General features: G+C 39.7%; 1 protein-coding gene across 1 annotated transcript in view; it reads left to right on the top strand.

The window, feature by feature from the left end:
* The window catches only part of clvs2 (clavesin 2), a 71796-nt gene extending 57883 nt beyond the window's left edge, over positions 1–13913 (top strand). Inside the window, exons 3-5 of the mRNA XM_080193314.1 lie at positions 1241–1351; positions 8965–9185; positions 13377–13913. Of these exons, the coding sequence (XP_080049440.1) occupies positions 1241–1351; positions 8965–9185; positions 13377–13461 (417 nt within the window). The 3' untranslated portion in view covers positions 13462–13913. The remainder of the gene's footprint in view (positions 1–1240; positions 1352–8964; positions 9186–13376) is intronic.
* Positions 13914–16286: the final 2373 nt, after the last annotated feature.

Genomic DNA, 16286 nt, shown 5'->3' with positions numbered 1-16286 from the left:
TTCTAGATCTATGGAATATCAGAACTGTATGACAAAACCAGTCATTTTATAATTGAACCTCCATGAATCTATAGCTTTAATTATTTCTCTACCAAAGTCTCAATTGTAGACTTCTCAATAAGTGTTAAAAGACTTTTCTTGTGTGCATCCAACCACCTCTTGCAGAGTGCCCCATTTTCTACCTGCTGGTTTTACCTTTAAGGGGAAAAGTCATTGAAAAATCAAGACATAGAAACGTATTGTCAATCATAGAAATTCCTTCTCACACTAGTTCTCACATGATGACATGTTTAATAATGTTGGTGCTTACTGTTCATAATGTTAATGGACAAATATGAACATCTGCCCACTAGCAAATATTAACTCATTTATTTTAAATGGGTTAAGACCTGTGTTATGATATCATGCTGAGTTTATCATACGCATCTTAAGTGTTTACTGCTGATATCGCCAGCAGCTACTCTTAGGCTATAATTATCTTTCTTACCACATCCTTGTTAACATTTCTCAGCCAGCAAACATTTTTTTTTGGGTGCTTATTTCCCTTTGCCACTGATTACAGCGATATTTGCCTTAACTTTATGCTCTAAATTTAATGGATTTTCTCCCTCCTTTCCTCTCAGGGTTGTTTAATCTGCAAGCTGCATTTGTTACTACATGTTCTATTCATTTCCGACCCTTCCTTGCCCTCCAAGTATGTTAACCCAGTGCTTCATTATAATAGCCAGCTGAGCTTGGAGTCCTTTGTTATTGAAATATGTTTCTCTCTGCTGGCAATCAGCCATTTGTTCCCATAATTGCACACTCCAGTTTGTGAGATTTAGACATAATTGGCTTATTAGGTGCTTGAGAAGTGTTAAAGAATTGTTGTTTAAGGTGCATTGTGATTGGCTGATATTTCTCATTACAGCTGACATCCATTTTTGGTAGTATCACATTACCGAATTACAGGCTCTTATGTTTTGCAATTAGAGCAGCCTCATTTTGAATATTTTATTCAAGAGTAATTTGAGGCCGCACAGTTCCTGATGGGGAGACTAATTAAACATGTTATTTGAAAAAGCACTATACTTTGAGTTCAACAACTTTGCAATTCTGTGATCGTGATCTCTGCAGGGGACCCCATATGTTGCTTGCATGCTGTGTGAAGGGGGTAAACAAGTAAATCCATTGGAATTAAATACAAATCTGGCACCGTTAAAAGACACACTCCTTCCTAAGTATATTCCTTTCATTACAGGACAGCTTTCCCTCTCGATTCGGAGGAATCCATTTTGTCAATCAGCCTTGGTACATTCATGCTCTTTATACTGTGATTAGGCCCTTCCTGAAAGAGAAGACCAGAAAAAGGGTAAGACAAATATATTTAATATAAGTATGAATGCTGGAAACTTGAAAAAGGAATAAAATGCTGGAAAATCTCAGCAGGTCTGACAGTATCAGTGGAGAGAGAAACAGAATTAGTGTTTCGAGTCCAAATGAGTCAAAACTTAGACTAAATTGATGTTTAAAGGACATGAAACCACATCCAGCCTGTTTATCAGCATCCTGCATAAATAGTATCTTTGCTGTAGACCTGAAAATTAGCAATTTTCTCTGTTCACCCAAGTGTAATAGGTTATTTATAGCAATGGTGCAATTATAATCATACAAGAGGACTGTCTTTCTTAAGTTTCTGTAACCTGTACTCTATTCAAGTGCAATTCCCTACTGGGAATACTGGATCAGTTAATTTATCTTCTTGTGTGCACAAGGCACTGTAATGAATTTTGATCAGATTTACTTCAATGTGCCACATAAGCAAACAAAAAAGGCTTTGCCAAACAAGTTGTCATGTTAAACAGTGCTTGCTTAACATGACACTCTGCTATTAAGGGTGAGTTTATGACTTTGTAGTCACGTTAGGGGGTCTTATCCACTGATAGTACAGACTGAAAACTCTGATGTATTCTGTATACACAACAATGCATGCCTCCATTTATACCATGTGCTCTAGCAGGCAAGGCTTCCCATGGAGAAAGCAAAGTTGAAAACTCACCCCTTTCAATATTCTTCTATGAAAGCATAGCTTTAAGATGAAATATTGCATCACTGAATGTTACCTTATTCCCACTTTTGTGTTACTGTATATTATGTTAACCAGCTGTTCACAAATCTGCTCATAGGAGCAATTTCAGCTCATTCTTTAGGGGTTATGCAGTTCCACTCACATAAGTGTCCTGCTGTGTACTCCAAGAATCTGAATTAGATATAAGCATGGGAATTAAAGACAGGGTTACATGCTAAGGACAGGCTGCTTGCACCCCAGCATGGATTTTGGGAGCGAGTCTGTCTCTGTTTGGCCAGCTCAGGCTGCTTTAATTTTTCAAACGGCCCTTTTAATTAGAATGAGATGCAACTTTCGTCCATCTCCAGGAGGAAGTCTTGCCTCATGGAGCTGTGGACCAATTGAAGGCCAGCAGGTGCAGACCAATCAGAGGGCAGGCTGGATATGGGAAGACAAAGCTGTGAGGAGGATCCCCCAATTGGCACAAGGGATGGGGAAGGGAGCACAGCCCCCCTTTCATTGACTAATATCCAGCAGAGTTAAACCTATTGGATTACAGCTCTGATGAAGGGTCATCCAGACTCCAAACATTGGGTCCTATTTTACCATTTTGATTCTAAGTGCTGGGCAGACGTGAAATAGGGAGTGTTTCAGATCTGACTTTTAGACCTGTTCTCAGATGTCCCCAGACACATTCAACCTGTAAAAATATCAGCGATTCTGAATCACACTGCACAAGGCTGCAGGTGGGGCTTAACATGCCCAAAATCCTGCAACGCCGATAGGCACCTCTAAATGCGCATGCGCAGAAAAAAGAATGATAGAATGCTGCTCCGCTGCCATATACCTCCTGGGCTGGATAATGTCTCCCCCTGGACTCCACAGATATTGCCCCACCCCCATAACATTACTGACCCCTTATCCTCCTCGCACCCCGCCACTCAAATCAATCGTGGGCCCCTCTACCCCTTCCCCCTCCGATCTCAGACAGCGTGGTAGCAGACCCCCTTCCCCCCCACTGATCACAGGTAGAGTGGCAGCGAACCCCTTTTCACAACCATTGATCTCAGGCAGAATGACAGCAGACCTCCCTTTCACTCCCCCCCACTGATCTCAAGCAGAGAGCCATCGGACGCTTGGCACTTACCTCCTCACTAACCTTCACTGATAGAATGCCTGAATCGGATTTACATGAAGCATATCTGTTTCGCACCAATTCCGGATGGGTGAATGCAGTGGTAAAGGGGGAAGTGCTGGTAAAGTTGGGTGTGCAGCCCATTAAATCAATTTAACTAAGCTTTTGTGCCTGAAAACAGGTGCAACGTGAAGGTGAAATTGGGCCCATTGTCTTTACTCTCGCTCCACAGATGCTGTCATTTTTCAGGCTTTTCTGTTTTTGTTATTGGATTGTATGTTGGGCGCAATCCTCTCTTGAAGCCTCTTACATCAGAGTGATGGCGGGACATGTCCTTCAAGGGACATTAATTGCCCACCTAAGAGTCTCAATTGGGCCATAGCAGGGCAGCCCAGCTGTTCCTAAAATTATGGCAGTGGCAAGGGGCAGCAATCACTAGTGGCACTGTGCCCTTGTTTTATGGATGCACCCACCTGTTTTCTTCCCACCAGTTGCCTATAAAATTCGGCACTAAGTACTTCATTCTTCCGGACTAGATCCATTTTATTTGATTTTCTCATTTAAAATTCTGAATAAGATCCTGAGATTTAAGACTGTCCACTATATTCTTCTATGGTTCAAGTGCACGCTTAACTGAGAAAACTTTGCACCTGCTCATGATAGATCTGATTTGGAATGATGAGGGTATTTGAAAGTTAGATTTTTAAAAATCTCCCAAACTAAAGAACACAAAATTTTATTGAAAACATCAGAAAACGAGACTTTTCCCTATGTTCCATAGGACTATCAGCTTGTAACCAACATTCACTCTAAACTGCACAACAACCTGGAAGTTCCCACAAGGACAATACACATGTTGGCATCTTGGGTTGACACACATGCTCAGCCATGCAAAATACTTTGTTACATTGTTGTTACATTATTCATAATTGTTATGAGAATGTACATCTGGGGCGCCACATTTAATTGCTGTATTGCATTGATGTGCCAAGTGAGAATGTCTACCAGCCACATGGAAAGCAGCAAGAAAAACACCCGATTCATTTCCAGCATTTTGAGTTTAAAGTGTGATTATTTGTAACTCATGAGAACCAGAAGACATAATGTGGCAACGGCAGGTTTGCAGTAAGTAAAAACCCCAACGTTTTTAATGGATTCGATGCTGAATTAGACTGAAAAAATCAGCCTGAATTCACACCAGAGAGGAAAAAACTGAGTGAAGCGTGCAAAATTGAAATAGTCACTGCCAAGCAATGATGCACAACTCTCTAGCCCATGATGAATTGGGAGACTGATGATGATATAGAGGCATTTGAGAAGTTTAAAGAAAAGTGCATGTTGACATTCTGCAGCTTTCTAAAAGGTACAAGTGGACAGGAGGAGTTTGGCTGCATCCTCTTGTGTGGCAAGAATGAAAGGATTAGATTTGTTTGATAGCTGGGAGCTGTGGAAGACAACAATAGAAACCCAAACAATTTTTTTGAAAAATTGAACATACCTTGCCAGTCAAAATCAAATCATTGGATCTGCTGATATACATCTCAAGGCGTGAGGCAGGAATCAGGTTAGCTTGTTGACAAATCCATTACACTATTGAGGAATGTAGCCAGAACATGTAAAATTAATGACACAGATGAAAAGAATTGCTAGATCAGGTCATTTGGGACCTTGGAGTACAAAAAGATTTAATTTGAGAGGACAGGCTCACAATATCACAGGCTGTAGACATTGCCAGACCAGCTGAAGCTAGAAGTAGATATATTGAGGTCCTGACTACCCAAACATCTAGCTTTCAGTTAAATCAAGAGAAAGGCAGCAGGTTTGACACAGTGAAACCACAAAAAAAAAATGTGTGCTGGATAGAGGGAAAGATACACAAGAGTTGTAGATGACCACGAGTTCATGACAGAAGGAAATACCCACATTTGGAACAAACTGCTGAGCTTGTGGAAAGTTCAGAGACTAGGAAGATCTGTACAAGACAAAGAAAGAAGATGCACATGAGGTATTAGAAACAGAGTGACTTGATGAATAAGAAGTAAAAGTAACATCCGTAGCCTGGAAAATGACAGTGAGTTTGGGGATGCCGTAGGAATGGGAACCAGATAACTGCATGAAACGGCTGGAAAAAATAAATTCATGCAACCTTTCCCATCAGGAAGAGAATGAGAAATAAGCCCACAGCAATAAAACTGAAGCTAAAGTTTGGTACCAGAGTAACATAATTCTACTCCCAATAGACCAGAAGATTGTTCATGAAAATTTAAAAGTAACTAGTTACTCAAGGAAAGATGCTCTGAAGCCAAGAATGGAGGAACTGAGATTCGACAGCTAAGAACCATCCAAATGAGAGTAGCACATGAAGGAAACATTGCATGTTACGGAAACAGAGGGTCCTGCTATGAGAAGTTGCTGAGAGTTGAAGTTTATCTCAGTAACCATGAGTTGAAGGAGATGGCACCGAGGGTTGTAGATCCTACTCCCATTGAAAAGCATCTTCTGATCATAAGCCAAAATAATCTAGTGCAAATGTATGACAGAGTGATACCCAAAGTGTTTTGATGAGAAAATTGAATGTTTGAAGCATCACATTCACAACACACCCAGCAATGAAACCAGTGACTCATTCCACATGTAAATTACTAATAGAACTAAAAGGAAAGCTTAAAAGCAAAGAGATAGACAAAATGAAGGTGATCCCAGGAGACACAGAGCCTACAGATTGGGTAAATTCCATCATGATTCTATTGTGGTGAGACAGTAGCCAAATGGGCAGTTAAGAATTTGCTTGGATCCAAAGGTCTTAATCAAAGAATAAAGATGAATGACTATCCTACTCCAACCCTGGATGCAATCACACCAGCACTGGCATGGTGGAAGTTATCAGCAAGTTTGATGCAAATAAATGAAGACTGGAATATGAAGCTTGATGAATAATTTTCATTGTTGAGAACATTCAATACACCTTTGGTACAAATTCCTGCATCTACTCTTTGCCCCTAAGTTGAGTCAGGGTGTTCAAGCAGGAAGTAGATAAGACATACTGAGGCTGTAGAGGAACAGTTGACATAACTAATGATATCCAGATCTGTGATGTAGACAAAGGAGATCACAGCCACCTTGTACATGGAGCTGTGGAGAGAACCACTAAAGCTGAGTTCAAACAAAATACAGACAATTGCTTTATGAAGATGACAGAATGCCAGTTCTTTAGAACGACGTGTGTACTGGACACAAACTAAGTCCTGAAGCAAACCGCAGAGCTTGTGGAAAGCCCAAAGATTGGGAAGATCTGTGCAGGACAAAGAAAGAATTTGCAAATGAGGTATCAGAGACAGAGTGACTTGATGAATGAGAAGTAAAAGAAACATCTATAGCCTGGAAGATGACAATAGGTTTGGGGATGCCATAGGAATAGGAACCAGACAACTCCATAAAATGCCTGGAGAAAATAAATTCACGTAACCTTTCCCAACAGGAAGAGAATGAGAAATAAGACCACAGATATCTCTGAGACAGAAGCTCCAAGAAACAAGAAAGAGCTGAGGATTGCCTTGGATTGATTAAGTATGTGAGTTCTTTTGCATCTCACATATCAGAATAAACAGCAACTATGAGAGGTGATGAAAGAAGATACTGAGTGCCAGTAGTCAGAGTTACACAAATAATATGCAAGGAGACAAGTCAGTTAAACTACAACAGAAAGAAACTGTTACTTTACAAGTACGTGCTTCCACAGAGGGACTGGGAGCAGCCCTGTACAAAATGGGAAATCGATAGCATTCACATCAAAATCTCTAACATCAGCTGAGCTCAGATATGAGGCTTCAGAGTTATATTTTCATTCTGAAATACAGGCTAGTAACCTCAGTTGTCGCCAGAGGAGAATTTTTTTATTATTTTGTATTCATTCACGTGATGTGGGTGTCACTGACTCAGCCAACATTTATTACCCATCCCTAATTAATTTTGAGAAAGTGGTGCTGAGCTGTAGTCCATGTTGTAAAAGATTTAACTATAAGGATCCATCACTTAGTGAACATTATACTACTGAAACTGAGTCAAATTGGAGATAAGACCGTTGAAGAGTTCAAGATGCTCTTTCTTTAAGTGATTCAGAGACAACTTAGAAACAGCAAGTGCAGCTGGCAATATGATAGTACTGGTCTATCAAAGATGACATCCTACTAGGAGATGGTGCTCCGCTGGCAAAGTCCAGAACAGTCATACCCAATATGATGCAGGAAAAATTTGTCCAGAAGATGGATTAGTTCTACCTTGCATTGACACCTACAAAGATATACAAAGAATGGAGTCTACGTGTGACGTATGCCAGAAGTACAAAGACAGCAGAAAGAGGAGATGATAGCTACCGAACTACCTCCTAGATCGTGGCAGGCAGTGGATCCAACATATTCGCACAAAATCAAGAATGGTATCTCATAATCGCAAACTACTACTCAAAGTTCCCTTTTATCTGAAAGGTAAAAAATTTAACAGCTGTAAAAATCATCTCAACAGTACAAGTTCTATTCACTGAGCAAGGGATTACTGAAAGAATGATGTGTGACAATGGAACCCAATTCACCTTCAGAGAGTATAAGGGTATGGATGTAACATTATCACCTCATCTTCACATTACCCAAGGAAACAGGGGTTTATGGAAAGACATATCTAGACAGTCAAGAGAACTCTCATGAAATGCCGAGTGAGAAAGGAAAACGTAAACCTTGCCTTACTGTCACTTGAATCTACACCTCTCAAGGCTGATATGAAACCATCTGCTGAGCTATTACTTGGAAGAATGTATAAGATTCCTCTGCCAAGGAAGATACTCCCTCCAAGTGAACAGGAGGAAATAGAACAACAATTTCTGATGCATAGGTCACACTTCAACAAGTGTGCTAAACCCCTGCCTAAGCTGTTGAAAGGACATACTGTACATGTACAGGATCCAATCATGGAAACCTAGAAACCAGCAAATGTTGCTGATGAAGTTGAGAGTTCAAGGTCATATACATCACTGAAACCAAACCCACTAAAACAAAATATGAGGGAGCAGAGTCTATATTCAAATTACACCTGAGCTGGAGAAGCAGAAAAGGTTACCAATAACACTAGCAACACCACTAACCAACAAGACAACTTCAACAAATGGTGCACCATCAACACTGGCAAGTGACATAACATTAGCAAAATCAAGCATGATTCTCCAACACCAGGAGCAACAAGTACAGCACAGCCGATACTGTGTGCCAACTCACCACCGAAAGTGATTCGTTCTAAACTTACAAGATGAGGTATATAACCTCCTTCCACCTAAGCAATACTCTCAATAACGCTTTGAGAATACAAACTTTAAAAGATTCTTAATCTTTTTCATTTTAGCCAATTGTTAATCTTTAATTTAGAAAAAAACCATCAATGAATAAAATGGTTATATTGATGCATCAGTACAGTTGCACAAGGTGTCTTCAAAGTATAATTGACATACTATAACATCCACTTGAAACTCACTTGCACAAAAAGGGTAATTGTTATTCATTGATTGGTCATTACTGGTAAATCCCAGTGCCTCCCACTAATCAAAAAAACAGGAAATTAGTGGCCATTTTTATCTTGTTCCACACAGAAATTGTTGCAAAAAGATAAAGATCACATGGGATTATGTTGAGTTCAACATTGTGACTATCTTTATTTCAAAATTAGTTTGAAATATGTAACTATTTTAATATTTCTGGTATCTAAATTTATGTGCTATTTGCTGCATTTATTTTTCTAGATATTTATGCATGGAAATAACCTAAATAGTCTTCACCAGCTTATACATCCGGAAATCCTGCCTTCAGAATTTGGAGGGATGCTGCCACCTTATGATATGGGAACCTGGGCACGAACTCTGCTGGAGCATGAGTATGATGATGACAATGAATATGTCACTGATTCCTATAATATGTCTTTCAAAGATGTAGATAAGGGCCTCTCTCCAAAGTCCATGAAGAGGTCTGTATTCTTCTGTTTATCAAAACTGTGTCCCTAATTATACACAGTTAAAATACATTTTCCATCAAATTGTTTGATAGATTGGATAGAAAGTAGATGTTACACAGTTTCAAAACTGTTAAGAATGTGCCTTTTCTTTTGAAATTGTAGTATTTGGCAATGAAATGATTCTAAGTTTTGTTTTTGCAAAGGACTGCGAATGGTAAGTTATTTTTCATGATTTCTCCTACCTTAATTTAGTTTAGTGGATGAAAAATCTTGAAGAGACTGCTGACCTTTGCAGCTAAATTCTTCATTGGTGCCCAGTTCATGATTGAACAATATTCAACCTTTAGGTTTTAAAGTTAAAGGTAACTTTAATTTAAAATAACCTAAATCCCATTATGCAGTCATTAAAAATAATGGAGGTGATTCTCCCAGCCTGCTGCGCTACCAGGAGACTAAAATGGGGGCTGTGTAATGGACTTCCTGCTGGGAGCCATGGCCTCCGTGCATCTCCGGCCGCCAGAAATCGACGCAGAACAGTATATATTATTCAAATGAAGATTTAAATCTCATCAGCGGGCCTGGTACTGAAATCTCCGAGCTTGCTGGCCTCTCGCCCCTCCCCCCGCCAGGAGTGTTTACTACAGCAGAGTTTCAAGGAAGGATTTAATTTATGTAATCTAGGGATGTGCAAGGGCTTTCTGAACTCCAGTGTGAGATCAATACTTGGTAATTGATTCACAATTGTTACAACAGTAAAATTAATACAACATTTTCTTCTCATAGCTACTTTTATGTTTATGAAAACACCAGGACAATTACTTTGTTTCTGGTTCAATGGCTATTTTAGGCTGCTGCCTCAAAAAAAATGGATGTGACAGATTTAGCAGTAGGCCAAATGCCTGTGCATATTGGGCACAAACATCCCCACTGCTACATTTGTCAGCATTTTGTCAGCTTTGCAGCCAAAAAAGCTACAATAATGCAGCCCAATGTCTACTCCACAATGCCAGCGCAACACAAAAACAGTTCGCAGCAGCACTATACTTAAAAATTAGTTGTAATTCTTGTACACTAAGTTGCATGATATATTTGGGTTAGTTGTGATTGAAATCTGGAATGAACAAGGGAATCAGTGTTTCCTGTTCAAATTAATCAATATCGGATTGGATGAGTTTAAATTGAAAAAAAGGAAAAGAGCTGAGGAAGTTAAAATGCAGTGAGCACATTAAAAAAAAACTGTTCTTAGTTAAATTTCATATTGTAATCAGTGATGCAGTCTGATCTTCCTGAAATGGAACTGCAGTTGGGCACCCTGCTTGTTTTTCCAATTACAATTTCAATGCAAAATTTAAATCTGTACTTGGGGCATGCAATTTGTTATCAATATTTTGACAGTGAGTACAGCCACTGCAGTTTTGCTTCACAAAGTTCATTAAAAACATAAAAGTGCTGACAGTTGAGATTACTTGCCAACATAAAATGAATGAAGGGAGAAGAACCAGCTATTAATTCTGTTTAATTCCCGTTGTTATTTAGACCTTTATCAGAAGTTGCTAAGCCATTTTCAGTCGGAATCATTGGTTCCTCAGAATGCATTATCAAGTGAGCCCAGTGGTCCATTGCGCCTGTACCAGCTCTTTGAAAGAGCCTTCCAAGAATCCTAATCCCTGCTTTTTTGATTACTCTTCCGAATATCCCCTCCCCCTCAAAATATGTTTCCAATTTCTTTTGAATATTACTATTGAATCTGCTTCCACCCACCTTTTGGGCAGTGCATTCTATATTATTTGATACACTGGTGTGAAAAAAATACTTTAACATGTTGGGTGGAATTTTCTGCACCCTCAAGGTATGTTTTGTGGCAGCAGAGGCTGTTTGCCATTGGTGAAGATCTTGCCACTGTCAACAGGGTTTCCCATTATCTGCAGCCACCACTACCAGGGTCTGTCATTGGTGGAACCGGAAGATCCCATCAACAGGAACTGCCAGAAAACTCCAGGCATTGCCTTTGACTCTTTTGCCAATACCTTAAATCTGGTGGCCCATATTTTTGCCACTGGAAACAGTTTCCTTTATTATGCTATCATTACTGTTTATGATTTTGAAGTGGAGATTGGACTGGGGTAAACACAGTAAGAAGTCTCACAACACCAGGTTAAAGTACAACATGTTTGTTTGTTAGCAAAAGCCATTAGCTTTCGGAGCTTTCACATTCTAACCATTATTTTGTAAATTGAGTTTGTGTCTTTATATGGCCTGTTTGGGAACAGAACTTCCACTTATCTGGTGAAGGACCAGCACTCCGAAAGCTAGTGGCTTTTGCTACCAAATAAATCTGTTGGGCTTTAACCTGGTGATGTGAGTCTTCTTACTATGATTTTGAATACCTGTATCAAATCTCCTCTACACCTTCTCTGCTCAGCCTTTCCAGTCTTTCTCCAAAACTGAAGTCTGTCACCTGGAGTATTATTTAACTAAACCCCTTCTGTTTCTTCTCTGGATCCTTGACCAGCTTCCTACAGTGTGAAAAGTTAAATAGAATACAAAGTTCAGGATTTTCTGGTCCTGGCGCGATGGGCCCACCATGGCTGACCATTTAAACATCCATTCACTTTGGCAAGACTGGAAGATCCCATCAGCAAGAGAAGCCAGAAAGTTCTGGCCCTCATTTTTATGTTCCATGCCTCTACTAAGAGAACCAAGGAACTCCACATGCCCTTATAATAGTTTCTTAACTTGTCCTGTCACCTTTAAAGATTGTATGCAGAGACCCCCAAGGCATTCTTGCTCATACACCCAGATCAAAATTATATTATTTAGTTCACACTGCTTCTCCTCATTCTTCATATCAAAATATATCATTTCACACTTGTCTGCATCAGATTTCATCTGTACTGTGTGTCTGCCCATTTCATCAACCTAAACTTTCTGAAGATTTTTAATATACTCCTCACTATTTAGTATATTTCCAAATTTTATATGCAGTTTCTGAAATTATGTCCTGTTTATCAAAACCTAAATCAGTAATATAAATTAAAATGTGCATTGGTCCGAATACCGGCCCCTGGGCGACACTACTATAGACTTCCCTTTGGTCTGAAAAGAAACTGTTCATCACTACTCTGTCCCTTAGGCAAAGGTGTTCATTTGATTTTTTAACTGACTGTAACCCATTTCTCCTGTGTAAATCAGGCAGCCAGGAATAGAATTTCTTCCTAGCCTGTAGAAATCTCAGTTCCTGTAATATATTTCCAGATAATGGGACATTTGAAGGAAAAAAATTAATAATTTAAACAAGATAGTTGCAGTGTCAATGCTGAAATAGGAGTAAAAATTGCCTCACACTTGAAGTCTGAGGAAAAATCTATACACGCTATGGAACAGAAATTCCACATTCATTTTAAAAACTAAATTTCCTTTTTTTCATTCTTCCGTGGGATATGGGCGTCGCTGGCTGGCCAATATTTATTGCCTATCCCTAGTTGCTGCCGAAGAGCAGTTGAGAGTCAACCACTTTGCAGTGGCTCTGGAGTCATATGTATTCCAGACCGGATAAGGGTGGCAGATTTCCTTCCCTGAAGGGGCATTAGTGAATCAGATGGATTTTTCTGACAATCGGCAATGGTTTCATGGTCAAAAGTAGATTCTTGATTCCAGATATATTGGATTCAAATTCCACCATCTGACGTGGTGGGATTCAAACCCAGCTGCCCAGAACGTTAGCTGAGTTTCTGGATTAATGGTCTACTGATAATACGACTAGGCCATCACCTCCCTTTTTCAAGGAAAGAGAAGGAAACAGGGTGCTGTAAGCAGATTCTGAAAATCTGGCCTGTCTGGTTCTTTGGCTTTCGACATTAATTACATTTAACAAGCTATGTACAGTTATTGATTGCAGAATCAGCTCACAGGTTCCTTGTTCTCTGGTCTGATCATAACATTCTGCTTGGTTTGATTTCTTTCCTCGTCCTCCCCAACATTTTCTTTTGCAATCCTGAAGATGCTGACTCAAGCTGGGTACATTTCCATTACAACCAGCTGTCCTTCAGTGCCTTACCCAAGTGACTATTCTGTATCTTTTGAGCCTAGACGGTGAACGGCTCAAACACAGCAGGTGTTGGAAAAATAAAACTAAAAAAGCGTCGTTCGTAACATATTTATGGTCAACTCCTCATGCTAAATACACTTTCATTTTACTTGCAGGTCTCAGTCAGTGGTTGAAGCTGGAGTTCTGAAACACATAGATAAGGATGATGAGAATACCCAACCATTACTTTCCCTGGACTAACCGCTTCCAGGCCACACATTTTTCATGAAAGAGCAACGCACTTCTTAAGGAGGAGTTGTGTGCTTAACACGGAGGATTCTGTGTAAACTATGATGGTAACATGTCACTCGGTATGAACATTACAAATTAGAAATAGGCTGTAATATTTGCAGATCCATCCTTGCCTGCCTGTTGGGATGGTAACTATCGGTATTCAAAAAGTGGAAGTGCCAACTTTACTGTAAATACATTTTCTTAACATCATTGGAAAGTATTCAAAATCCACAAGTTTAGCAGAATTCAATGTAAAATAACAGTGAAAAATATTTTCTGAGCCAAGTTTCACATGTTGTGCAGCCTGTACTAAATGCTGTCTGTTTAATCTTTTGCTCTCACCAACAGCCTTTTCCTTCAAAAAAGGTTATATTTTGGTAGGAGGAAAGTAGCTTTGCCCAAGTAAAGGGTTAAATATTTCTTGTCAATTTGATTGTTTTATGGTTAACACTATAAGAATAATACTTGCATTTGTATAGCGCTTTATCACAATGAGAATGCCTCAAGCACTCCACTAAGAATTATTCTTACCTGACACACAGTGCCCTCAAAAGCAGACAGGTTTCGCCATAATAAATAATGGACAGGAAGAGGACACAGGCCAGGAATTAACTCTCTTAGTCTGAAAATTTCACTTCAAAAATCACTGTCATGACATTATATAACAAAAAATATTTGTGCTGTCTTACAGTTCTCCATTTTACTTAGAATGACTTTTTACAACACAAAGGCCATTCAGCCCAAAAGACCCATGCTGGTGTTTATGTTCCACTTAAGCCTTCTCCCATTTTGCTTCACCTCACCCAATCAAATATCCTACTGACTCATATTCTGATCTAACTTCAGCATAAATGCATCTATGCTAATCAACCACTCCTATGTGGGAGTGAATTTTACGTTCACTCCTGACTTTCTTATTGCATTGGTTAGCGGCTGTTATGTCTTTTGATTTTGGACACCCCATAGCTAGAGGAAAAAGACAATTTCCAACTATTTGGCTTGTCTCAAAAGACATAAACATCCTATCCATTTTCTTTCTTTCCCTTTAGTAGCCATGTCTACCAAAATTATGTCCATGATTCATTCCTTTATGTTTCTGTGTGTGTGCGCCACGCAGACACACAGACACACACACACAAAACAACAACACAACCCTCTCGGGAGATCCTTTTACAAAGTGATTTTCTTCAACACATGAACAAGTTGTATTTTAGTTTTTTTCTTATCAAAACTAAGTTCACTACACTCTCCGTCAGTCCATGACCCTTTCCCTGTAAATTGTGTTAGTATTGGGCATTGCTCTGAAACCCAAGTTTATTGATTTTGTGGGATTCTCTTGAATATTTCAAGATTAAAATGCAAGGGATTGGGGAAGTGTATTGAGATAGATAGAAAATTGATTGGCAGAGAGGAAACAAAGAGTCAGAATGAATAGGTGCTGTTCAAATTGGCAGATGGTAACTATTGGAGTGCCACATGGATCGGTGTTGGGACCCCAGCTATTCACAATATATCGTAATGATTTGGAAGAGGGAACAAAATGTAACATCTCAAAGTTTGCAGATGATACCAAGTTGGGTGGGAGAGTGAACTGTGATGAGAATGCAGAGATCTTTCAGAATGATCTGGATGGTTAGGTGAGTAGGCTAATCAATGGCAAATGCAGTATAATTTGGATAAGTGTGAGGTTATTCACTTTGGAAGTAAAAACTAGAAGACAGATTACTACCTAAATGGCTGTAAATTTGGAGAGGGGACCTGGCTGTCCTTGTGCACCAGTCACTGAAGGTAAGCAGGCAGGTGCAGCAGGAGGTAAAGAAGGTACGTTGGTCTTCATTACGAGATGTTTCGAGTACAGGAGCAGCGATATGTTGTTGCAAATATAAATGGCCTTAGTGAGGCCACATCTAGAGTACTGTGTGCAGTTTTGGTCTTCTTTTCTGAGGAAGGATTTCTTTGCTGTCAAGGGAGTGCAGTGGAAGTTTACCAGGCTGATTCTGGGATTGCGGGACTGATGTATGAGGACAGATTGACTAGTTTAGGATTGTTTTCACTGGAGTTCAGACAATTGAGGGGGATCTCAAAAGAGACTTATAAAACTCTAACAAGCAAGAGAAGATAGATGCAGGGAGGATATTCCCAATGGTGGGGGAGCCCAGAATCAGGGGTCACAGTCTGAGGGTTCAGGGTAGACCACTTAGAATGGAGATGAGGAGACATTACTTCATCCAGAGTGTTGAGCCTGTGGAATTTATTACCACAGGAAGTAGTTGATGCCAAACATTGAATGTATCCAGGAGGCAGCTAGATATAGCACTTGGGCGATGGGATCAAAGATTATGGGGAGAAAGCAGGATTAGGCTATTGAGCTGGATGATCAGCCATGATCGTAATGAATGGTGGAGCAGGCTCCAAGGGCCAAATGGCCTCCTCCTGCTTCTATGTTTCTATGATCACATCTGGACATGTCACATAAACATACATAGAAACACATATATGAGACAGAAGCAGGAGTCAGGAATTCGTTCCTTTGGGCTTGCTCTGCTATTCATTCTGATCATCAAATTCAATATCCTGATCCCACTTTGCTCCCTTTAGCCCCAAGAGCTATATCTAATTCCTTCTTTAAATTACACAACATTTTGGCCTCAATTTTTGTGGCAGTGAATTTCACAGATCCACCATTCTCTGTGTGAACACATTTCTCATCTCAGATCTAAAAGATTTACCCTTTATCCTCAAACTATGACCCCTTCTGGACTCCCCCACACCATAGGGAATATTCTTTCTAA

Source organism: Carcharhinus amblyrhynchos, chromosome 7 (genome assembly GCF_965287045.1).
Source record: "Carcharhinus amblyrhynchos chromosome 7, sCarAmb.v2.hapA, whole genome shotgun sequence".
Lineage (NCBI taxonomy): Eukaryota > Metazoa > Chordata > Chondrichthyes > Carcharhiniformes > Carcharhinidae > Carcharhinus > Carcharhinus amblyrhynchos.
The sequence above is the reverse complement of the archived record's forward strand: the minus strand, read 5'-3'. Positions and strand labels throughout refer to the sequence as shown.